We start from the raw sequence: 16,752 nt of genomic DNA on the forward strand, positions 1-16,752 counted from the left end.
ATTTTAATTTGTTTTGCAGGGTGTCATTTCTCTGTTTGGCTCCTCTGCCTTGATTTGTACAGCAAAATCTCAACACATCCTGGTATCACTCATGTCTTTTATTCATTACGCCAATGGATGATGTGCATTAAAGAAGTTAACAGCTAGTTGGTTTTGTGTATAGACAAGATGGTTGTATCCTCCCATCTCTTTTTCTTTAGAGCTTCTCATTAAAATAATGATCCATTATCCATATTGAATGATGGAAATGTATGTCAACACTACCGTTTTCTTAAGATTTCAGTTAATCAACAAACACCAGTAAAACTACTCTTTTTTTCTAAACTGTTTTAAGTAACAGAGGCAGATGGGAGGAAGCTAGGGCCTTTAAGCTTATCACCAGGCTGTGAGATAACCTGACATATCCATGAATTGATGGAGTAGGTGAATTAAGGTGGATGTGCTTTCAGATGTTAGTAGGAAGCTGCTGAAGGTAAAGCAAAGATGAAGTAATACTCAGGGAGTATTAGGGAGTCAGATTCTCCTGACAGATCTACTCACTTCTGCCTGCTGGTAATTGTTAAGGAGCATTAATCTGGTGCTTTGCAAGCTGTCCTTCACAGAAGACCAGATCTCCAAGAAATGGCTTTCTTCCCCCCGCCCCATACTTTCAATAACTGTGGTGGTCTTCCTTTTTGGCACTCTTACAGCTCTTCCTTGAGGTTTATCATAAATTCTCGCATCTCATTTTGCTCTTGTCACATGAAATCTGGAAGCCTTTGACCAAGAATACTACTAAAATTGTACTGAAAATCATGTTTTCCCAGCCACTTCAAAATAAAATTCAAGGCCTTGGATTGTTACTCCTCTATCACTGCTGTGCTTCAGTTAAGTGTATAAGGCGTGCTTGTAAATGTAGAAATGAGAAGAGCTACTGAGCCACCTATAAGGGGTCTGATAGTTAAGTCTGGATGTTGCAAAGTTTGCAGATGGTATTTTTAACAGATGCTAAATATACTGTCAGTGAACCAGTGTATGATGCTGATAGGGCAGTTGGTTTCTGTGTTGGACTTTTTTGCTGTAGCATTTGTAACCTGTGGTGGTTTGGTTTTCTTTAGCTAAAGCTACTGTTCCTCAGTTTGCTTAGGTGGTGCTATATTCTGCCATAGTTGTCTTAACGTTTGCTAACAGTAGTATAGCTTACTGTACATCAAAAACAGCTGCTGATCAAAGTATATGTGCAGCTGTATTCCTCAGGTCTGAGTCAGCAGTCAGGATATGAAAATGCATGTTACAGTTGAGGATGCTAATTTGTGCATATGTAATTGGTGAATATTGGTGCAGTACAGTACAATTGTCTGAAGGTGCACCATTCTGCAAATAATTTGGAGCTTATGTAGCTTATGGTGAAGAACTGGATGGATGGTACCCTTGCACTTAAGTCTTTTGTGCTTGTTTTTGATAAGTGCAAGCTGTCTTTAGAGAGCCTCTGCTGCTTTGAGAAAAGCCTACGTACAGCTCAACTGATTCACATTAAGTGCGCTATAGACACTGTAGTTTCTTTTCTGGAGAGGCTTGAGCCTCCAGGCTTGGTTAATCACATACATTTGGTGCTTGAAATATAAACCACACTCATCTTTAGTGCTGTCCTCTGTTTCCACTTCACAAATCAAGGGTTTCATAATCAGTGCAATGAAGCTTGTGTTAAGCCTAAATGGACATCACACAGAGGGTAAATACTCCTTTTAGACTATTAAGGTGGTGGAAATGCTAGCTAGCAACCCAAGGATGGTATGTCTTTATTTACTATTAACTACGTTTTGAGAGCTCATCCTGTATTTCACAGTAATTGGAGCCCTTATGTAGAATTATATAGTTGGAGCCAAGATTTATTAGAATATTCTCTAACTAGGTTAAAAACAAGACTTGCAGAAGCTAAAGGATTAATTGATTTACCATTTTGGCTACTGGAAACAACAAGGCAGTTAATGAGTCATGCTAGGTACATACAGTGATAAAAAAGTACTGTTTATTTTCAACATCAAAAAATTACTTGTCTTTGGTTCTGTGACTTAAAGTCAATATCAGACCTGTTCACTTTATCAGGTCTTAGTGTAATGTCAAAAAAGAGCTAGTGTAATACCTGTAAAAACCCATCCTGAACACATTTCATCAAGCATTTTCTGCCCCCATTTATAAGCAAGTGCTATAAACAGCAACTTTCTGACTGATTGTCTGTAGGAGGGAGCGAACTGTCTCTTCCAGCTCCACCAACTGCTTGGCTTTGTCTTCCAGAACTTTCTGGTTGTTTTCGTATGTATTCTCCAAGTCTGTCAGCAAAGGAAGGGAAAAACGGCTTAATCAGGGGTGTTTTAATGTGTTAAAATGTAAAATAGTTATTGTTAGGGATAAACTACCATTCAAATTTATTTCATTGTGGAAGAGAATGTGACTGGGAAAAAAAATGCAAAGCCTTTGCATTTTTGGCACCTTCTTCTTTTCTTAATACTGGGACATAAAGCAACAAGGAAGTAACTTTCCATAAGTGGAAATCCAAAAGTATTCTTTAATTCAGGTTGAAAATAATTGTCATTATTCTCTATGGTGGCTTTTACAGAACACTGAAAGGCTTTGGCTTGTTATGGTCAAGACTAATCTGTGAGTCACTGTAACTGCAAGAGCAGCTAAGGGGAAGAAGAATGGGTTCCTGGCCTGGCAAAACAGAAGGAAAACTCAGCTTCCTCCCTGGCAGCTAAGAGCAGGTTGCCCTCTCCCATTCCAGTGTACTTTATTAGCAATTATAAGTGTTCAATTTGTATGTAAACTGGAAGTGACATTGTATCATAATTACCTTCTGTTTAAGTGCTTTCCAGGATGGGGTGGGGTTGGGGGGGGGGGCTATTGTTTGGATGGGAAATCTTCTGTGTAGGCTGTCAAGAGGTTGACTGCTTTTAATGTTGCTGAATAGGTTGGCCTGTTCATAAAGCATGGTAGCTTTATTCTGTCTAATCCTTCCTTGTAGCAATTTTTTGTTGAGCAGGTGGGTGCTGTAGCAGAAGTTTTTGCGTCTCACTGTAGGTTTTAGCTTTCTTTTGAAGTCTTTGATTCAAAGGACTATGCTGTGTCCATAAGAATAGGTAAGCAGATCAAACCTCAGTGACAAGTAACTTCTGTGGGTTTTTTCCTCCTACTGATGAATAGCTGGTTTAACAGTGTGATACTGCTTCCTAGTCTAAGAAAGACTTCTCTCCTCAGAACACACTTACCTTTGAGCAGCTGGAGTTTGCTGTTTGCTTGAGCCAACAGTGCTTTAGCTTCATCTTGCAACATGTCAGCCTTCCTCCTAGCATCAGCTGATTCTTCTGTCTTTTTGGCAATGAGATCTTCCACTGTTTTATACTTGCTGTTCAGCTCGTTATTGAGGACCTGTTCCGGATTCAAGCACAAGATGGAGCCATTTAAAAGACTATATGCAAGGGGAGTTTACATTTCCACTGTCTAGCTTTACTAATTGAGGTAAGGAGAAGAGTGGAGACTGTTAGCTCAGTTAACTAAACTGGAAACAGTGTTGGGGTATTTCCTACTTGAATATTCAACACTTTAATAGTTGGGGCAAAGACTCATAAGTTGCCCTTTTTGTAGATTTGTGGCTGATCTACAGCTTTAATCCTAACGCTTGTGAAGGATTTACCGAATTCGACTGTACAATTCTGTTAACTAATGGAAGCCCTGGGCCCTCGTACAGCTGGAAAGCTGCATGTAATGGTAAGGAATGGGCATTGCTGCTGGCTGAATGCTTTGGTTTAGGGAATACCCTCATGGCCCTTTCAGTAATGAGAGAACAGCTGCCTTGTTCACACAGGTGTAGGTGTGGGAGAAGACACCGGGTTGGCTTCTCAGCTGTGATTTTCTCTACAAGGCTAAGGTTAAGGAGTACAGTGACCCAACTGAATTCAGAAAAAAGGCAAGTTCACAAGCTGCAGCACTACTGCAAGTCTCCTGTGTTTACCTGATGGCCACCTGAAATACTCTGTGTTTGCAAATAACTGACTGGATGGATAACATGTTTCTCCTGGCAGAAAACTGCTCTCTTGAGACTGAGGGCTTAACTATAGACAACAGATTGGAGCAATGAAATTTCCTTTGACAGACTTGTCAATTGTTTCTTAATGAATGAACATTCTTTTGGTATTACAAAGGTGAATAGCAGAAATCGGGAGAGATGCCATACAGTCTTAAAGGGACTTTTTCATCCTCTTTGATACTTAAAAATGACTCTGGTTTTAGATAGAGCCAAGGATTTTTCTTGTCACTTATTTCACTGTAAGTCCTTTATAGAAGGGAGGGGGGAGCTTGTTCTCCTGTTGCAGATAGTAAAGCTGAAGGACAAAAACAATGACAGACTGGTAGTGTGACAGCAATATATATTTCCTGCTACTATTTTAGAACCTGACAAATTCCTAATACTTCTTTCTCCATGTAGTTGGTAGCAGACCAAGTAAAAAACCAGCCATGTTTAAGTGTATTAAGCTTTCCCCCCTCCCCTCCCTTGCCCCTGTAATTTCACCAGTAAATGAACTGGATCAAGCATATTCACTGATGTATCCCTAGCCAAACCTGGGATGTGAATATTGTTGATCTTCCCATAGGATATTTCCTGAGTTTCTCACCTGTTTAACTTCTTCAGCATTTTTCTTCGCAACACCAATTTTTTCTTCTATATTGTCCACATTCTCTGAATTTGTAGTAGCCTTTTGCTTAAGATCTTCAACACTCCTTTCTAGCTTAAACAAGCGTAAGGTAGCATTGTTCAATGTTTCTTCAGATGCTGCATTTTCAGATTCAATCTAACCAGGAAGAGGGATAACAGTTACATTTTCAAAAAGACACTGAATACAATACTGTGCTTTCTGGGTAAGTCCTGATCAACTTTAATTTGTTCATGTCCATAGATCTGAGATTAAAAAGCAGTGTTTTACTCCTGTTACAAATGGCTAATTGCAGTCAGGGTAAAAGAGCCCACCTTAAAGATAACATGGGACTACAAAGACCATTAAGGAACCTTGTTAAAAATAACCTGATTGTATTACACAGAGGTAAGAGTTGCCTAATCAGCAGACAGAACTTCAGACATTTGACTCTATCATTTAATAATGAACTTGTGAGGTTGCATATTTTTGAAGCTGGCCAGATTTCATGGGTATAGCATTAATGTGTTGTTAGGGCTACGAACATCTGTTGAAGTCTCTAAATATATTTATCTCACAATATCACAGCTTTTTTTAATAATCTCATGCTGCAGTGGTGGATGACATTGACAGCATGGCTCCATTTAGACACCAGTATAACCAATATATCACCACGATGTGCTTGATAAGTATCACTTTCTGGGGATCTTGGCACACCCTGGTTAGAGGGCTACAATCCTGCGCATTTCACTTCAGTGGTGCAGGATATGGGGTGAGAAAAGCCTTTTCTCTTTTCTAAGAGCAAATAAGGCCCTAGCATCTAACCTACTAACTTAAAAAAATTTATGTGGAGGCAAAAATGGTTTAGATTCATCTGAATGCCGTCTTTGATTTGTGGTACTTAAGAGCCTTCCCCAGACAAGTTGACATTGGTTTCTAAGTATCGGACTTGGTGCTGTTTTTATATCTTAATAAATACTCAGTAAGGACTCACTGAGGTCAGCAGATCTTGAGTTCCTTTAATATCTTCATCAGCTTGTTTGATGGCTTTTTCAGCTGCATTTTGAGCTTTTTCAGCTTCTTCTAGTGCTGCTTTCACCATGTCTGCAGTGACTTTAACATCTGTTGCACCTTTGCTGTGGAGCGAAATATATGCGAAAACTAAAAATGCGCTCACTTTGGCATTGGAAAAAGAACTAGTTGTATATTACAGGGCTATTTTTGCCCTTTAGAGGGGAAATCTTTAACAGGGATAAGTTAAACAACATTTTCTGACAAAAAGAAATTGAGTATCATTCAAACTGTTGGTGACTGAAAACAGCTAATACAGAATAGGGTTGCATACCTTGCTTTTTTAGCTTCTTCCAATAGCATTTCTGCTCTGGCGATGTCCCCAGCGCTCTGCTGCAGAATAACCTCAACATCAGAAAGACTTTCTACACGCTCACGAATATCTTCTGTCAGAGCATGTAGCTGCTGGGGCGTGCTTGGCATCTCCATGTTCAGCACTTCGTTAGCCACTGCCTCAATGCTGTCCAGATCAGCGCTGTCTTCTAGCAGAACGACACAAAGGACAAAGACGTGAGTGAAAGCTTCCTGAAGGTCACTGTCAAGTCCCGGTACTCAAAATGCTTGTCTGACTTGCTTCTTAAAATAATGGAAAAATTTCTTCCCCAGGACTTGCAGAAAACAGAGGCATTAAAACTGCTTTCTTAGGGTAAGACTTCCCTCTAAGGAGAGGCCTGGCAGACACATAGGCCCTGAAGATCTTGGTGATTAGCCACACCATGCTGGGGCTGCTGGGAGGAGACGAGTCTGCAGGAAACTAAGCCAACAGCTGCACATAAATGTATCTGTGCTAACAGTATACTCAGCCTTGCACAAACAGGGAAGGAATGGGTTTGCCACAAGGCAGCTCACTAGTGAGCAAGGCCCTCATTTAACCTTTACCTACTTACTGAGAGAAAAACTTGGAGCTTCCAACTTTCCTTCCCTTTAATAGTACTTTGTCTTTCTAGCCAGAGCTTAGGAACTGACTTGGCAAGCTATCGAAGTACAACAGTGTCGGCTGAAATTAACAGAATGAGAGACTGCAATTTGGCCTCACATTCCCATTGTCTTGGTTTTCTTTGGTTTCAAGATTTCATCACAGACATTAAGGCTGGTTGAAAAAGGGGAACTATTGTGTTGCACCTTGGAGGATGAGTCAAGAACAGGGACAGGGCTTTCACAAATGCAGAGTTAAAACAGGTAATTTAAGTGTAAGGTTTTTACGCATTAGGAAGTCTCTAATCTGTTTAATGAGGTTTCTCAGGTCTTCGTTGCTTCTGTCCACTTGTTCTTTCGTAGCGTTCGTTTTGAGCAGAACTTCCTGGGCATTTTGTTTTGCTTCATCTGCTCTCTGTTTCGCCTCAGAAACCTGGAGTGTAAAAACAGGGGCCTTGATTTCATATTTGCTTATGCTTTAAGGCCTGTTTGACAACAAAAATTCAGTTAGAGTCAGAGGTAATAGTAAAGAGAAATGTTTTTCCTCATAAAACTCACAGAACACTTTTAAAAGCTGGCTACAATCCACAACGCCAATGTTAGTTTAAACAACTCAGGCTAATGTTTAGAGTTATGCATGAAACTTCACTTTAACAAGCTTATTTTCCAAGGAGCTTTAAAAGTATAATGAAGTTACGCAACTGAAAAGAAACATTTTGAAGTAAGCCAGGCACATACTTTGTCAATTAGTGTCTAAACTTGTGTTGCAGCTAGAGGAATTTTTTTTAATATATAACAATTGATTTGGCATATTACCATTTTGGAGAGTTGCTCAACTTCTGCTAAGGCGCTGAGGATGTCTCTGTCAAAATCCATGGCTTTCTGCCAGGCGGTGTGCGCTACGGTCACCAGCCCGTCGCAGCCAGGTCCCCCACACTTCTTCTGTCCCTCGGCTGTTCGGCAGTTCAACCCGCCACATTCGGATTCAGCACACGACACTCCCGAGGGAGCTCCGCATGTCTGCGGTGGACAAAAGGAGACAAGGGCTGGAGTTGCAGCTTATTTCCATTGCTGAGCTGCGAGGGGATGGAGTAGGGAGCTGTAGCAGAGCTGGCAGTGGAAGGTGGTCCCTGCACTAGGTCCACATTACTGCAACCTTCATCTTCCTTCTGCCACCCCTACCCCTACCCCTCCCTTTAGCCAGGTGTTACAAATAACCAGCTCTTTGATGCAGAAGCAGCTGGAGGTTATGGGGGAAGCCTTGCCTAGCCTTCACTGTCCTGTGTTTTCCTGAACATGGTCTTTCACTGAAAAGCTGCCTCAAGCTTTGTTTGCAAACTGAAAGGCTACAGCAGTGATATCTTCCACCTAGAAAGCAATCATCTTCCCTCTGCTGGGGAAAAAATGGTGGGACCAAGTAGCTATTTTATCAAGCAGAGAAGAAAAGGTTCTGTGCAGAATAGTATCTTTTACTTTGCTCTAGCACCCTAGAAATAGAAAAAAAATTTAAAATACTAAAAAAAAAAAAAAGAAGCTGACAGAGTTGTTAAGGGAGGTGCACACACACCCCCCGCCGCCCCGAGGTCCCCTTTCAAACTGCCCCTTTTCCTTTCCCCTGGTGTTTGTTCTGATTTGGTCTTTCCAAAGCACTTTTTTTTTTTTTTTTTTTTTTAAATTTGTGAATTGCTGTCACAGGATGAGCTCTCACAGAAAATCTGTTTTGATTGCGGGCTTTTGTACTCTTTATTCACCCCTTGGTCAATTGTTTGGACTATGGAATTACTGAGGAATAGTTTCAGCCGGATGGAAAATTGGAAAGTTCCCCACGCCTGGGCGGTGCCTTTCCCTGCCTCCCCCCATGCCAAGCGATAGGCACCAACCGCTGTCTTTTGCAGCCAAGAAGCTTGCTGGGGAAACCTAGGGGCTGGGCCCAGCTGCCGCTTGTGGAGTGTAAATGATTCCCTCTCACCTGCTTGGCATGCAGCTCGGCAGTAGCTAGAAAGCAAAAAAGGCTTTTTTTTCTGTGCCCTGTGATCACACCTCCAAGCAATTCAGTGTTTACAGCCCTGATAAACATCTACCCAAAACTTTCAGTCCTCAAGAGCCTGCTCGGCAGGAATGTAGGGAAAGGGAAGCTGAACAAAAAGCTGCCTCGGTCCCAGGAAAGAAAGGAGGGGAGGGAAGTCGGATGGATCGCTGCAGCTCTACAGGACGCGTCACTGTTTGAAGACCCATCCTCTCACTGCCCTAGGAGTTCACGAGAGCTCCTCCGCTGCCAAACCCGCAAGCAGGGCTGCTCGCCGAGAGCAGCTGGCTACTGTCAAAGGGAAAGCGAGGGAACTCCCTGCCTCCCCCAGGAGAAAGCCACCCCAGCGCTATATACAGCCGAGCCGGCAGCTTCAGCCGCCAGCACGTCCTCTTGACGCTGCTCTCTGTAGGTGCTGCCTCGGCTCAAGCATGGAGAGGGCGCGCGATGAGGGCCAGGCACGCAGCCGGCCTCTGCGCATGGGAGTGCTTCCCGGCCGGGCACGGGCCGCCCTGCCGAGCCGCGAAAGGGCAGGAAGGAGCCTAGCGAAAGCGAGCATGTGAGCTGAGGCCAGGCTAAGAGGTAGACCCTCCTGCCAGCGGGCCGGTGAACTACTGTGCTTGGGAGCTCTGTCCACGCCAAAGGGATCTGGGTTAGAGAGGGGACGATGAAACGATGGGTGCGCCATCGGTCTGGGGAGGAGCAGGCAGGAGGAGACCAATGTGAAGGGCTGATGCTTGGAAGCCAGTAGGTCTCTCAGCACCCATAGATTAAACAGCCCCGTTCAAGCTCACAAAATGCCCTATAACCCACAAAACATGCATTTTCCATGAACAAACTGCATAGCTCACGCTGTTCAGCTCTAAACAGTTTGTTCCCTGCCTGTCATTTCTTCACAAATCTGACTTCAGTTTTGCTGGAGGTTTTATCCCAACCAATCTCAGCCGCGTACCTTCTCGGCGACTTCAGAGAGATCCAGGCTTTGCAGCTTGCCCGCCAGTTCATCGAGCAGGCGCGACTGCTCCTCCTGTTTCACCTTGAACTGGGCCTCCTTCTCGTTGATTAAGTCTTCCACCTCCTGGCGCGTTTGCACTGATGCTTCCACCATGCTGCCTGGGTGAATGGTGGAGGCATTGACCCTATCTTCTGCCTCAAGGGACATCTGGAAGTACTTGGTGATACTGTCCAAGGCTCCTGCAGAAATAAGACTGAGCAGCTCAGCAATTTGGTCAGTAATGCCAAGTAATTTATATTATGGAGGTTGCTGGATGACACATCTGGGTTACCCTAGTCTTTTATCTAGCTAAATGTCAAGTTAAATGAAATGCTCACCTTTGCATTTGTACTCAGTGCTATTGTAGGGATGACAGAAGTCAGCCTATCATGAGAAAAAAATAAACAACTTATTTTTTTGCTAGGTTGAGAGTGTGTGAAGTTTGCTGCAATTTAAAGTTTTAATTTCTCTGACCTAGTGATTTAATTCTGCTTGCCTTGAGGGGAAAAAAAAGAAACTCCAACCCTTTAGGTTTACAGGGCAACAGCCTATTCCCTAAGGATTTACTTCTCCGCTTAGCTCTTGTTGCTTGCCCTGGGATGTCTTGCTTATGGAGTCACTGCTTGGAAACTGGTGAAAGCTCTCCCAAGAAACAACTGCTTGATGAAAGACGTTGATTTATGAAAGCTGCACTGTTAACTCTGGACCAGCCCCAGAGAGGCCCTGTGACGGGCCAGGGGCCCTGGGCTGCTGCGCTCTGCGGCGGGAAGCTGCCCCGCGGTACAGACTGCCGCACGTCAGGGACTCCCTCGTTTCTGCATCCCGGTTGCCTGGCTCTGGGAAATCCCATATGCACTGGCAACAAACTCAGACTTCCTGCAAAGCAGGAAATTTTTTTTTTTTTTTTAAAGGCTTTGTTTCAAGTTGGAACAAAGTCAGCTTTCAAAATTTCCCAAGATTTGGTAACATTCCTCCAAACAGCAAATTCCCATTCTGTGACTGAGGTTCACCAGTTGAATGTGCCACTGGGCAGGCAAGCCTCAAGCGCCGCTGAAGAACTGGGCCCTCACGGTGTGCTCTTAGTCGTAAAGGCTCAGGTGATTTTTCAAACAGAAACAGCAATTTAAGGAAATGGGGACAGAGAGCAAAATGTGCAGGTATATCATGGGATCTGCTGCCCTTTCAGCTGGTGTGCCTGGTCTACCAGGTATTAATGAAGAGATTTTCAGGTAACGCCGTGCACCAAGAGCTCAATCTGGCTCTGCAGTGTGCAGGCAAGGGGTGAGGGGGCAACACAAACTTCCTGCTGCATCAGCAACTCTGCTAATACACAGAAAGGAGCTGCCCTCCTGGGGACATGAGTTTTATTACAGGATTAACCTGGCATTTAAAACCACACGCAGGTTAAATCCCTGGCTCTGCCGCTGTTTGGTGCCCCTCGCTGTGACACCTACCCCGCACATCGGAGATCTTGATGAACTCCAGCTGTTCCGCGAGCTCCTTCACCACATGGTCCAGGCTCTTGGCATCTGTCTCCAGCACGCTCAGGTCCATATCTGTGCTATTGCTTTCCAGGGCTAATGCTGAAAGGCTTTCTTCTATGTCAGCTATCTTAACTGTAACATCTGCTGTCAGCTTTCTGTAAAACAGGGGCGACAAGACTTAAAAGGCGGAGGGAGGGTTGTTAGCCTCAATGCTCTACTTCAGCAAGAAGTGGTGGTTCGAGCTGTGCGGTGCTTCTCCCACAGCACGACCTGTCCTCCCTCGATGGAGCTGTAAACGATTTGTAACAACATGCCTACCTAGAATACCGGTTTTGTTTCCTTTATCACACACAACTACTTTTTAATCTACAGCACTTTTATAAACTCAAAGCACCAAATTGCTCAGAAAACAGCTGCTTTGTGTAAGATTAACTGGAGGCAGATTCCAGAGCACTGCTGTAATGCTCTTGTATCATGGCAACTGCACAGGTCAGAGTTGACTACTATGATCCATACATAATTTGCTTACCATCCCACACAGCTACAAATGCAGTTTTGAGTACTACGAACTCATGGGACAGATTTGAACTTCAGGAAAGGGGGGGGGGGGAGCCTTGGTTTTAACACAATGAATTCTTTTAACTCGTCTGTAAACAACCCTCCTCACCAGCCGTTTCTCTAGGGCTATGCAGAAAAGCAGTCTGCTCTCAGCATTCAACATGGCCTTAGTAAACCACAGAGCAGGTTTCAGTTTGTGGGATAACCCTAAAAGGAAAGGCAAATACATCCTTCAAGTCAGCACTGCTGCACAATCAGATTGGGCATAGAAAGTTATTCCCAGGGTGATCCCACCAAACCCAAAGTGTTTCCTTATTCTGAAAGGATCAGGCAATTTTTAATCTCTAGGTCGATTTACATTTCCCTCATTTATTAGCTCAAGAGCCTGCTCCTTTCCCGCAGTCCTGCCAAGCCCAATTCTTCCTTCTGCTATACAGCTTGAGAGGAGCAAGAGCGGCTACTTAAACACAGTATGTGTATATACGCTAGGGAAAGCAGCTCTGCAGCTGCTCTGACCATCCTCGGTACACACAGAGCCCAAACGCAAGAGCAACCCACAGCTCTCTGTCTAGAGGGGGGAGTTGTAGGGCAGGAGCGTATCCGTAATTGAGACATTTGTGCTTTAATCCTCTCCTCTCTGCTTTGTGCAGCTCGTTCAACACCACGCAAGCAAGCCCTAACAGCTGCACACGCAGCTAGAGAGCATCCGCGATGCAACTGGATGTTCAGCCGCCTGGATTGCCGAAAGCACAAGCTACCTTCTTTTGTAGGCCTAGTTTTAAAATAAAACACAAGGCTCCTACCCGGAGAAAAATGCCAACAGCCACTGTTACAAAACTGCTGCTCCCTCCGCTCAGAGTGGAGGAAGCAGCCCATGTTTCTATCTCAAAGGCCGCACGCACGTGGAAACCCAGGAATTTAATCTCTCCCCTCTTCTTTCTCACACACAATAGCAGCGTTTATCCTTTGACCCGGGGGAGCGCAGGGCGAGCGGCTCGGCACTAACAGCAGCAGCGGCGGGACGGCCCTTCTCCAGAGGCTGGGCGCGGGGCTGCTCAGCTCCAGCCTTGCTGCTGGGCGCGGGCCAGGCTGCGGTGCCCGCACTGTGTGCCAAGAGCTCCTGCACCCACGCCGCGCGCCAGGAGCTCCCGCCGGTGCAGGCAGCTGGGCGCAAAGTGCCCGGCCGCGGAGCAGCACCGCCTGTCCATGCTCTGGTCCTCGCTGAGCTAGACTTAGCCACGTAACCGCCACCGTACTCACTCTGCTTCCTCAAAGAGATTGCCGATGTTTTTCAGAGGCTCGGCAGCCGGATTTTGAGCAATGATGGTTTTAATTTCACCGAGTTTCTCCTCCAGAGTGTTGAGCGTCTGCTGATACGGGCCGGTGACACCTGTGATCTTCAGGGCATTAGCTCTGTCCAGGAACTGCTGGGTCCTGTTGGCCAGTTCGCCGATGACCGCGTCCCAGAGGGCGAAGCACTGGTGGCACGGCACGCAGTCGGGGAAGAAGCCCGAGTAGCCCCGGCTGCACTGGTCGCAGCGCGGCCCCTCCACCCCTTCGTTGCAGAGGCACTGGCCCGTGGCGCGGTCGCACTGCGGCGTCTGGATGCCTCGAGGGTTGCAGTCGCATGCTACAGGGAGAAAAAGGAAAAGAAAACGTAAAGGGTAAGGAGGAGCCTTAGGTGGCAGGAAGAAAAGAGAAAGCAACACCAGTTGTAAGTGGTGAACTGAATACAGTAGTGGTCTGTGTAGAGATTACAAGCAGCTGATTATGGATGTGTCTGCTTGGGGATGGGAGAACTGGGGCTGAGTGTGAAAGGGGAGAGAGAGTAGGAAATAAATCCAGGGAGACGCAGAGTGCCTGGCTGGCACATCTCGGAGGTAGATGCAATGCTGGAGCACAGCTGGCCAGCTCTTCCAATGGTGCGATGTCAATTTGGTAGGAACTGGAGGCAAAGATCCCGTTTTCATTCCTGTTTTGAGGAGTAAGCAGAGTAAGGCTTTCCAGCCTGGAAAAGAAATGACAGACAGGCACACAGCAGCAAGTTTAAAAAAAAGCAAAATATGAGTGAAATGGAAAAGGTGAAAAAGGAACAAACCTTTACTATCTTCTCCAGCACAGAACAGGAGCAAATGAGGAATCCACCAGGTGCTGGATTAAAAAGCAAACAGCCCCTGCCCTCCCCACGCAGGCAAGATAAAAGGAAATAGCTCTTCACACAGCAGCGGCTGCAGACCCAGGGCACTGCGGGTACTAAAAGTTTATGTGGCTTCAAAGCAGCATATGACAATTTTATGGATTAACAGCCGTTGCGAGAGCTTCGGCGCGGCGGTCGGAGCTGGCTCGGCAGCACCCCAGGCATGGAGGCAGGGGAAATCGCGACGGGGGGCTGGTGGCGCGGGCCGGCCGCCTGGCACCGCGGCCCCGTGTCGAGGCTGCCATGCGTGTAGCAGCCGGGCACCAGGCTGATGTCTTGGGTATGCAGAGCAGGTGAAAAAAATCAGGCAGAGAAAAGCAGGAGAGAGAGAAAGAAGCAAAACAAAGAAGAGTGATAGCAGGCAACCTTGTCTGAGGGGAAAGACGGGTGTCTTTGCCGACATGAGCGCTAAAGACCAAGAGGGGCTATGCACATGGCTTGCCACGGTCAAGTGAGAGCAAAGCTCATTAATAGGTTTTTGTAGGTCATCTCAGGAGATAGTAGCTACACCATCCTGAAATGGACTGTTATTTTATTTTTGCCGCTATCAACACCTGCCTATTTTTAAGCGCTAGTCACGTAAGACCCAGCAACTTCAGGTGGCTTGCCAAATCGGAACGAGAAGGTTTGGGCAACACCCTTTCCTAACAAGCTTTTAGAAGAAATATGCATTTATTTGGCACTACCCCACTACGAAGAGAAGTTACTCAATTAATGTACTTATGCGCTGTCATTTTTAAAAGCACAGCCACACTTTGCACACAGTAACACTGTCAGGAGAAGCAATTTCCACTTGACCTCTTTTCCTCCCTAATTACACAGGCAGGAGAAGTAGAGGAAATTACCAACCTGCCAGGCTTTTACTAAAGGGATGGCAGCAGAGAACAAAAGAGGCCTTGCAAACACGCAGGGGGTCATCTACCTACCATCACGGTATAATAAACCCCAAACCAGGAAAAGGACTGTAATACCTGATTAAAGCCTTCACTTACACATCGATTTACCAGGCACCCTTGAAAGAAGTTGACACAAATGAATGGTCCAAAACGGTCCATAAATCAATGCAGACACCCCAAGCACGTTGGGAAGGACCCTTCTAATGAGCATGCCCCCTTGGAAAAGGGCAAAACACAAAGCGGTTCTCAAGACTGCGCACTGTTGGCTTCAATGTCTTCAGTTAAAAAAAATTACTCAAAGAGCCTCAGCGAACAAACGACTCCTCGACAAAATGACTTTCTTGTATAACGGGAGTATGATAGGCAAGAGACAAAAATAACTTGTGCTGCCTGCGCAATCGAGCAAAATGGTCTTTTGTTCTCTGAATTACACTCTGACACAAGAGATTGTTTTTACTTTACATCAAAAGTGCTTAAGTAGTCAACTTGCCATGGGATATGCTCCCTGCAGGCAAACTGTCAAGTTCCTGTTTGAAGGAGGTCAGTTAACCCTTCTGGCAGCTACCAAGGCCCTCACAGTATAATGACAAATTGTCTAAATTCCACTGCATAGAAAGAGGGCAAACAGTGTGGGGTTTTCTCAAAGATCCCAGGATCTGATCGAGTTACATGAATGCTTATTGCTGGCAGATCAGATCACTATATTTACTTGCAGATTTAAAAAGCTTAAAGTGAAAAAACACCCTTTTGGTAACTCTACTCCTACATACCTGCGAGTTGAGGGAAGGCAGAGCACAAGACTTCACTAACATTTACATGATAAAGTGGATTCCAAAACCTCCAGAGCCAGAAAATGCTGGGGATGGGGAGAAGGGAATTAAGTAGAAGTACTAACTCATTTGCAAAGTCAAAATCCAAACTCCACAGCTGCCTGTAGGGACAGGGTAAATAACAAAGAAGTAATTTATTCCAAATACAGCACAGCAGTTGGAAGAATCATCAGATTTCCAGAGTTCCCTCAAACTTCCAAACTGAGCTTTGTGGGACTCGTGAGAAAATTGTGCAAGACAGATAGAAAAATTATGATGGGTTATTTCTCCATTTTAGGACTCTCCAGGAAGCACAGAAGTAGGGAATGCTAGCTCTGCATTAGCTCAATAGCGTGACTCCAACATACACAAATTAGCTTCCAAATGTTTTGCTTTCACCCTTTTTCTTTTTTTTTTTTTGGTCACGAACTTCCCAAGTCATTAACTGTTCAGAGGACTGCACTATCTCCCAAACCAAAAGGTAAAACAAGATAATTTTATCTCTATTTTTAAGTAAAATTGCCCAGTTTAAAGGAAAACAAAAAAAGTCTTCCTCAGGACTGGAGTAACACAAAGTAGAAGATTTTATTTTGTTTCCCTTTTGAAAATTTGGGAGGCATTTCTACAGTCCATGGTCTGGTCTCTCTAGCAACAGTCCATGGACAATTTCTTACTGTGACACCAACTGAAGTGTTTCTGAAATCCTCAAAAGGCATGACTGCTCCTCTCACAGCCCACATCCTGTGAATAAACCCCTCATCTTATAAACATGACTTTTGCATGCCAGTGTTTGATTACTTTTTATCTTATTTTTTCAGAAGTTTAGACAACCTTGGCCAAGCTCTTCCAGCCACAGTTCAACTATCTATGTTCCTCGCTGGAAAGTCAGTCTCTGAAACCCTACCAGATGCTGCGGCTCAGTTTCTGGACACCACATTAATAATGAAACTTGGGCAGCCATAAACCCACAGCAGCCCCTCTTCTGCTGGCCAACATTGCATGAGACAGGATTTCCACCATGTCCTGGATCTCTAACAGAGAGGAGGCCATACCTGTGCCCCACTCACCACCAGCAGCCTATTTCACACTCTGGCATAGAGCAAGGCCCAGGGTCTTCCAGGGAGCACCTTCCCTC

The 16,752-nt window shown here is 45.1% G+C and overlaps 1 protein-coding gene across 2 annotated transcripts in view; it reads right to left on the reverse strand.

The window, feature by feature from the left end:
* Nucleotides 1–1,986: 1,986 nt before the first annotated feature.
* LAMB1 (laminin subunit beta 1) overlaps nucleotides 1,987–16,752 on the reverse strand; it is a 43,703-nt gene continuing 28,937 nt past the window's right edge. For both annotated transcript variants that reach the window (XM_064505781.1, XM_026095352.2), the window contains 10 exons: nucleotides 12,976–13,345; nucleotides 11,128–11,312; nucleotides 9,632–9,873; nucleotides 7,470–7,673; nucleotides 6,942–7,086; nucleotides 6,013–6,220; nucleotides 5,662–5,803; nucleotides 4,650–4,826; nucleotides 3,246–3,405; nucleotides 1,987–2,309 (listed from right to left, as the gene is read on the reverse strand). In XM_064505781.1, the coding sequence (XP_064361851.1) occupies nucleotides 2,173–2,309; nucleotides 3,246–3,405; nucleotides 4,650–4,826; nucleotides 5,662–5,803; nucleotides 6,013–6,220; nucleotides 6,942–7,086; nucleotides 7,470–7,673; nucleotides 9,632–9,873; nucleotides 11,128–11,312; nucleotides 12,976–13,345 (1,970 nt within the window). In that variant the 3' untranslated portion in view covers nucleotides 1,987–2,172. The remainder of the gene's footprint in view (nucleotides 2,310–3,245; nucleotides 3,406–4,649; nucleotides 4,827–5,661; nucleotides 5,804–6,012; nucleotides 6,221–6,941; nucleotides 7,087–7,469; nucleotides 7,674–9,631; nucleotides 9,874–11,127; nucleotides 11,313–12,975; nucleotides 13,346–16,752) is intronic.

The sequence above is a fragment of the Dromaius novaehollandiae genome, chromosome 1 (genome assembly GCF_036370855.1).
Source record: "Dromaius novaehollandiae isolate bDroNov1 chromosome 1, bDroNov1.hap1, whole genome shotgun sequence".
Taxonomy (NCBI): domain Eukaryota; kingdom Metazoa; phylum Chordata; class Aves; order Casuariiformes; family Dromaiidae; genus Dromaius; species Dromaius novaehollandiae.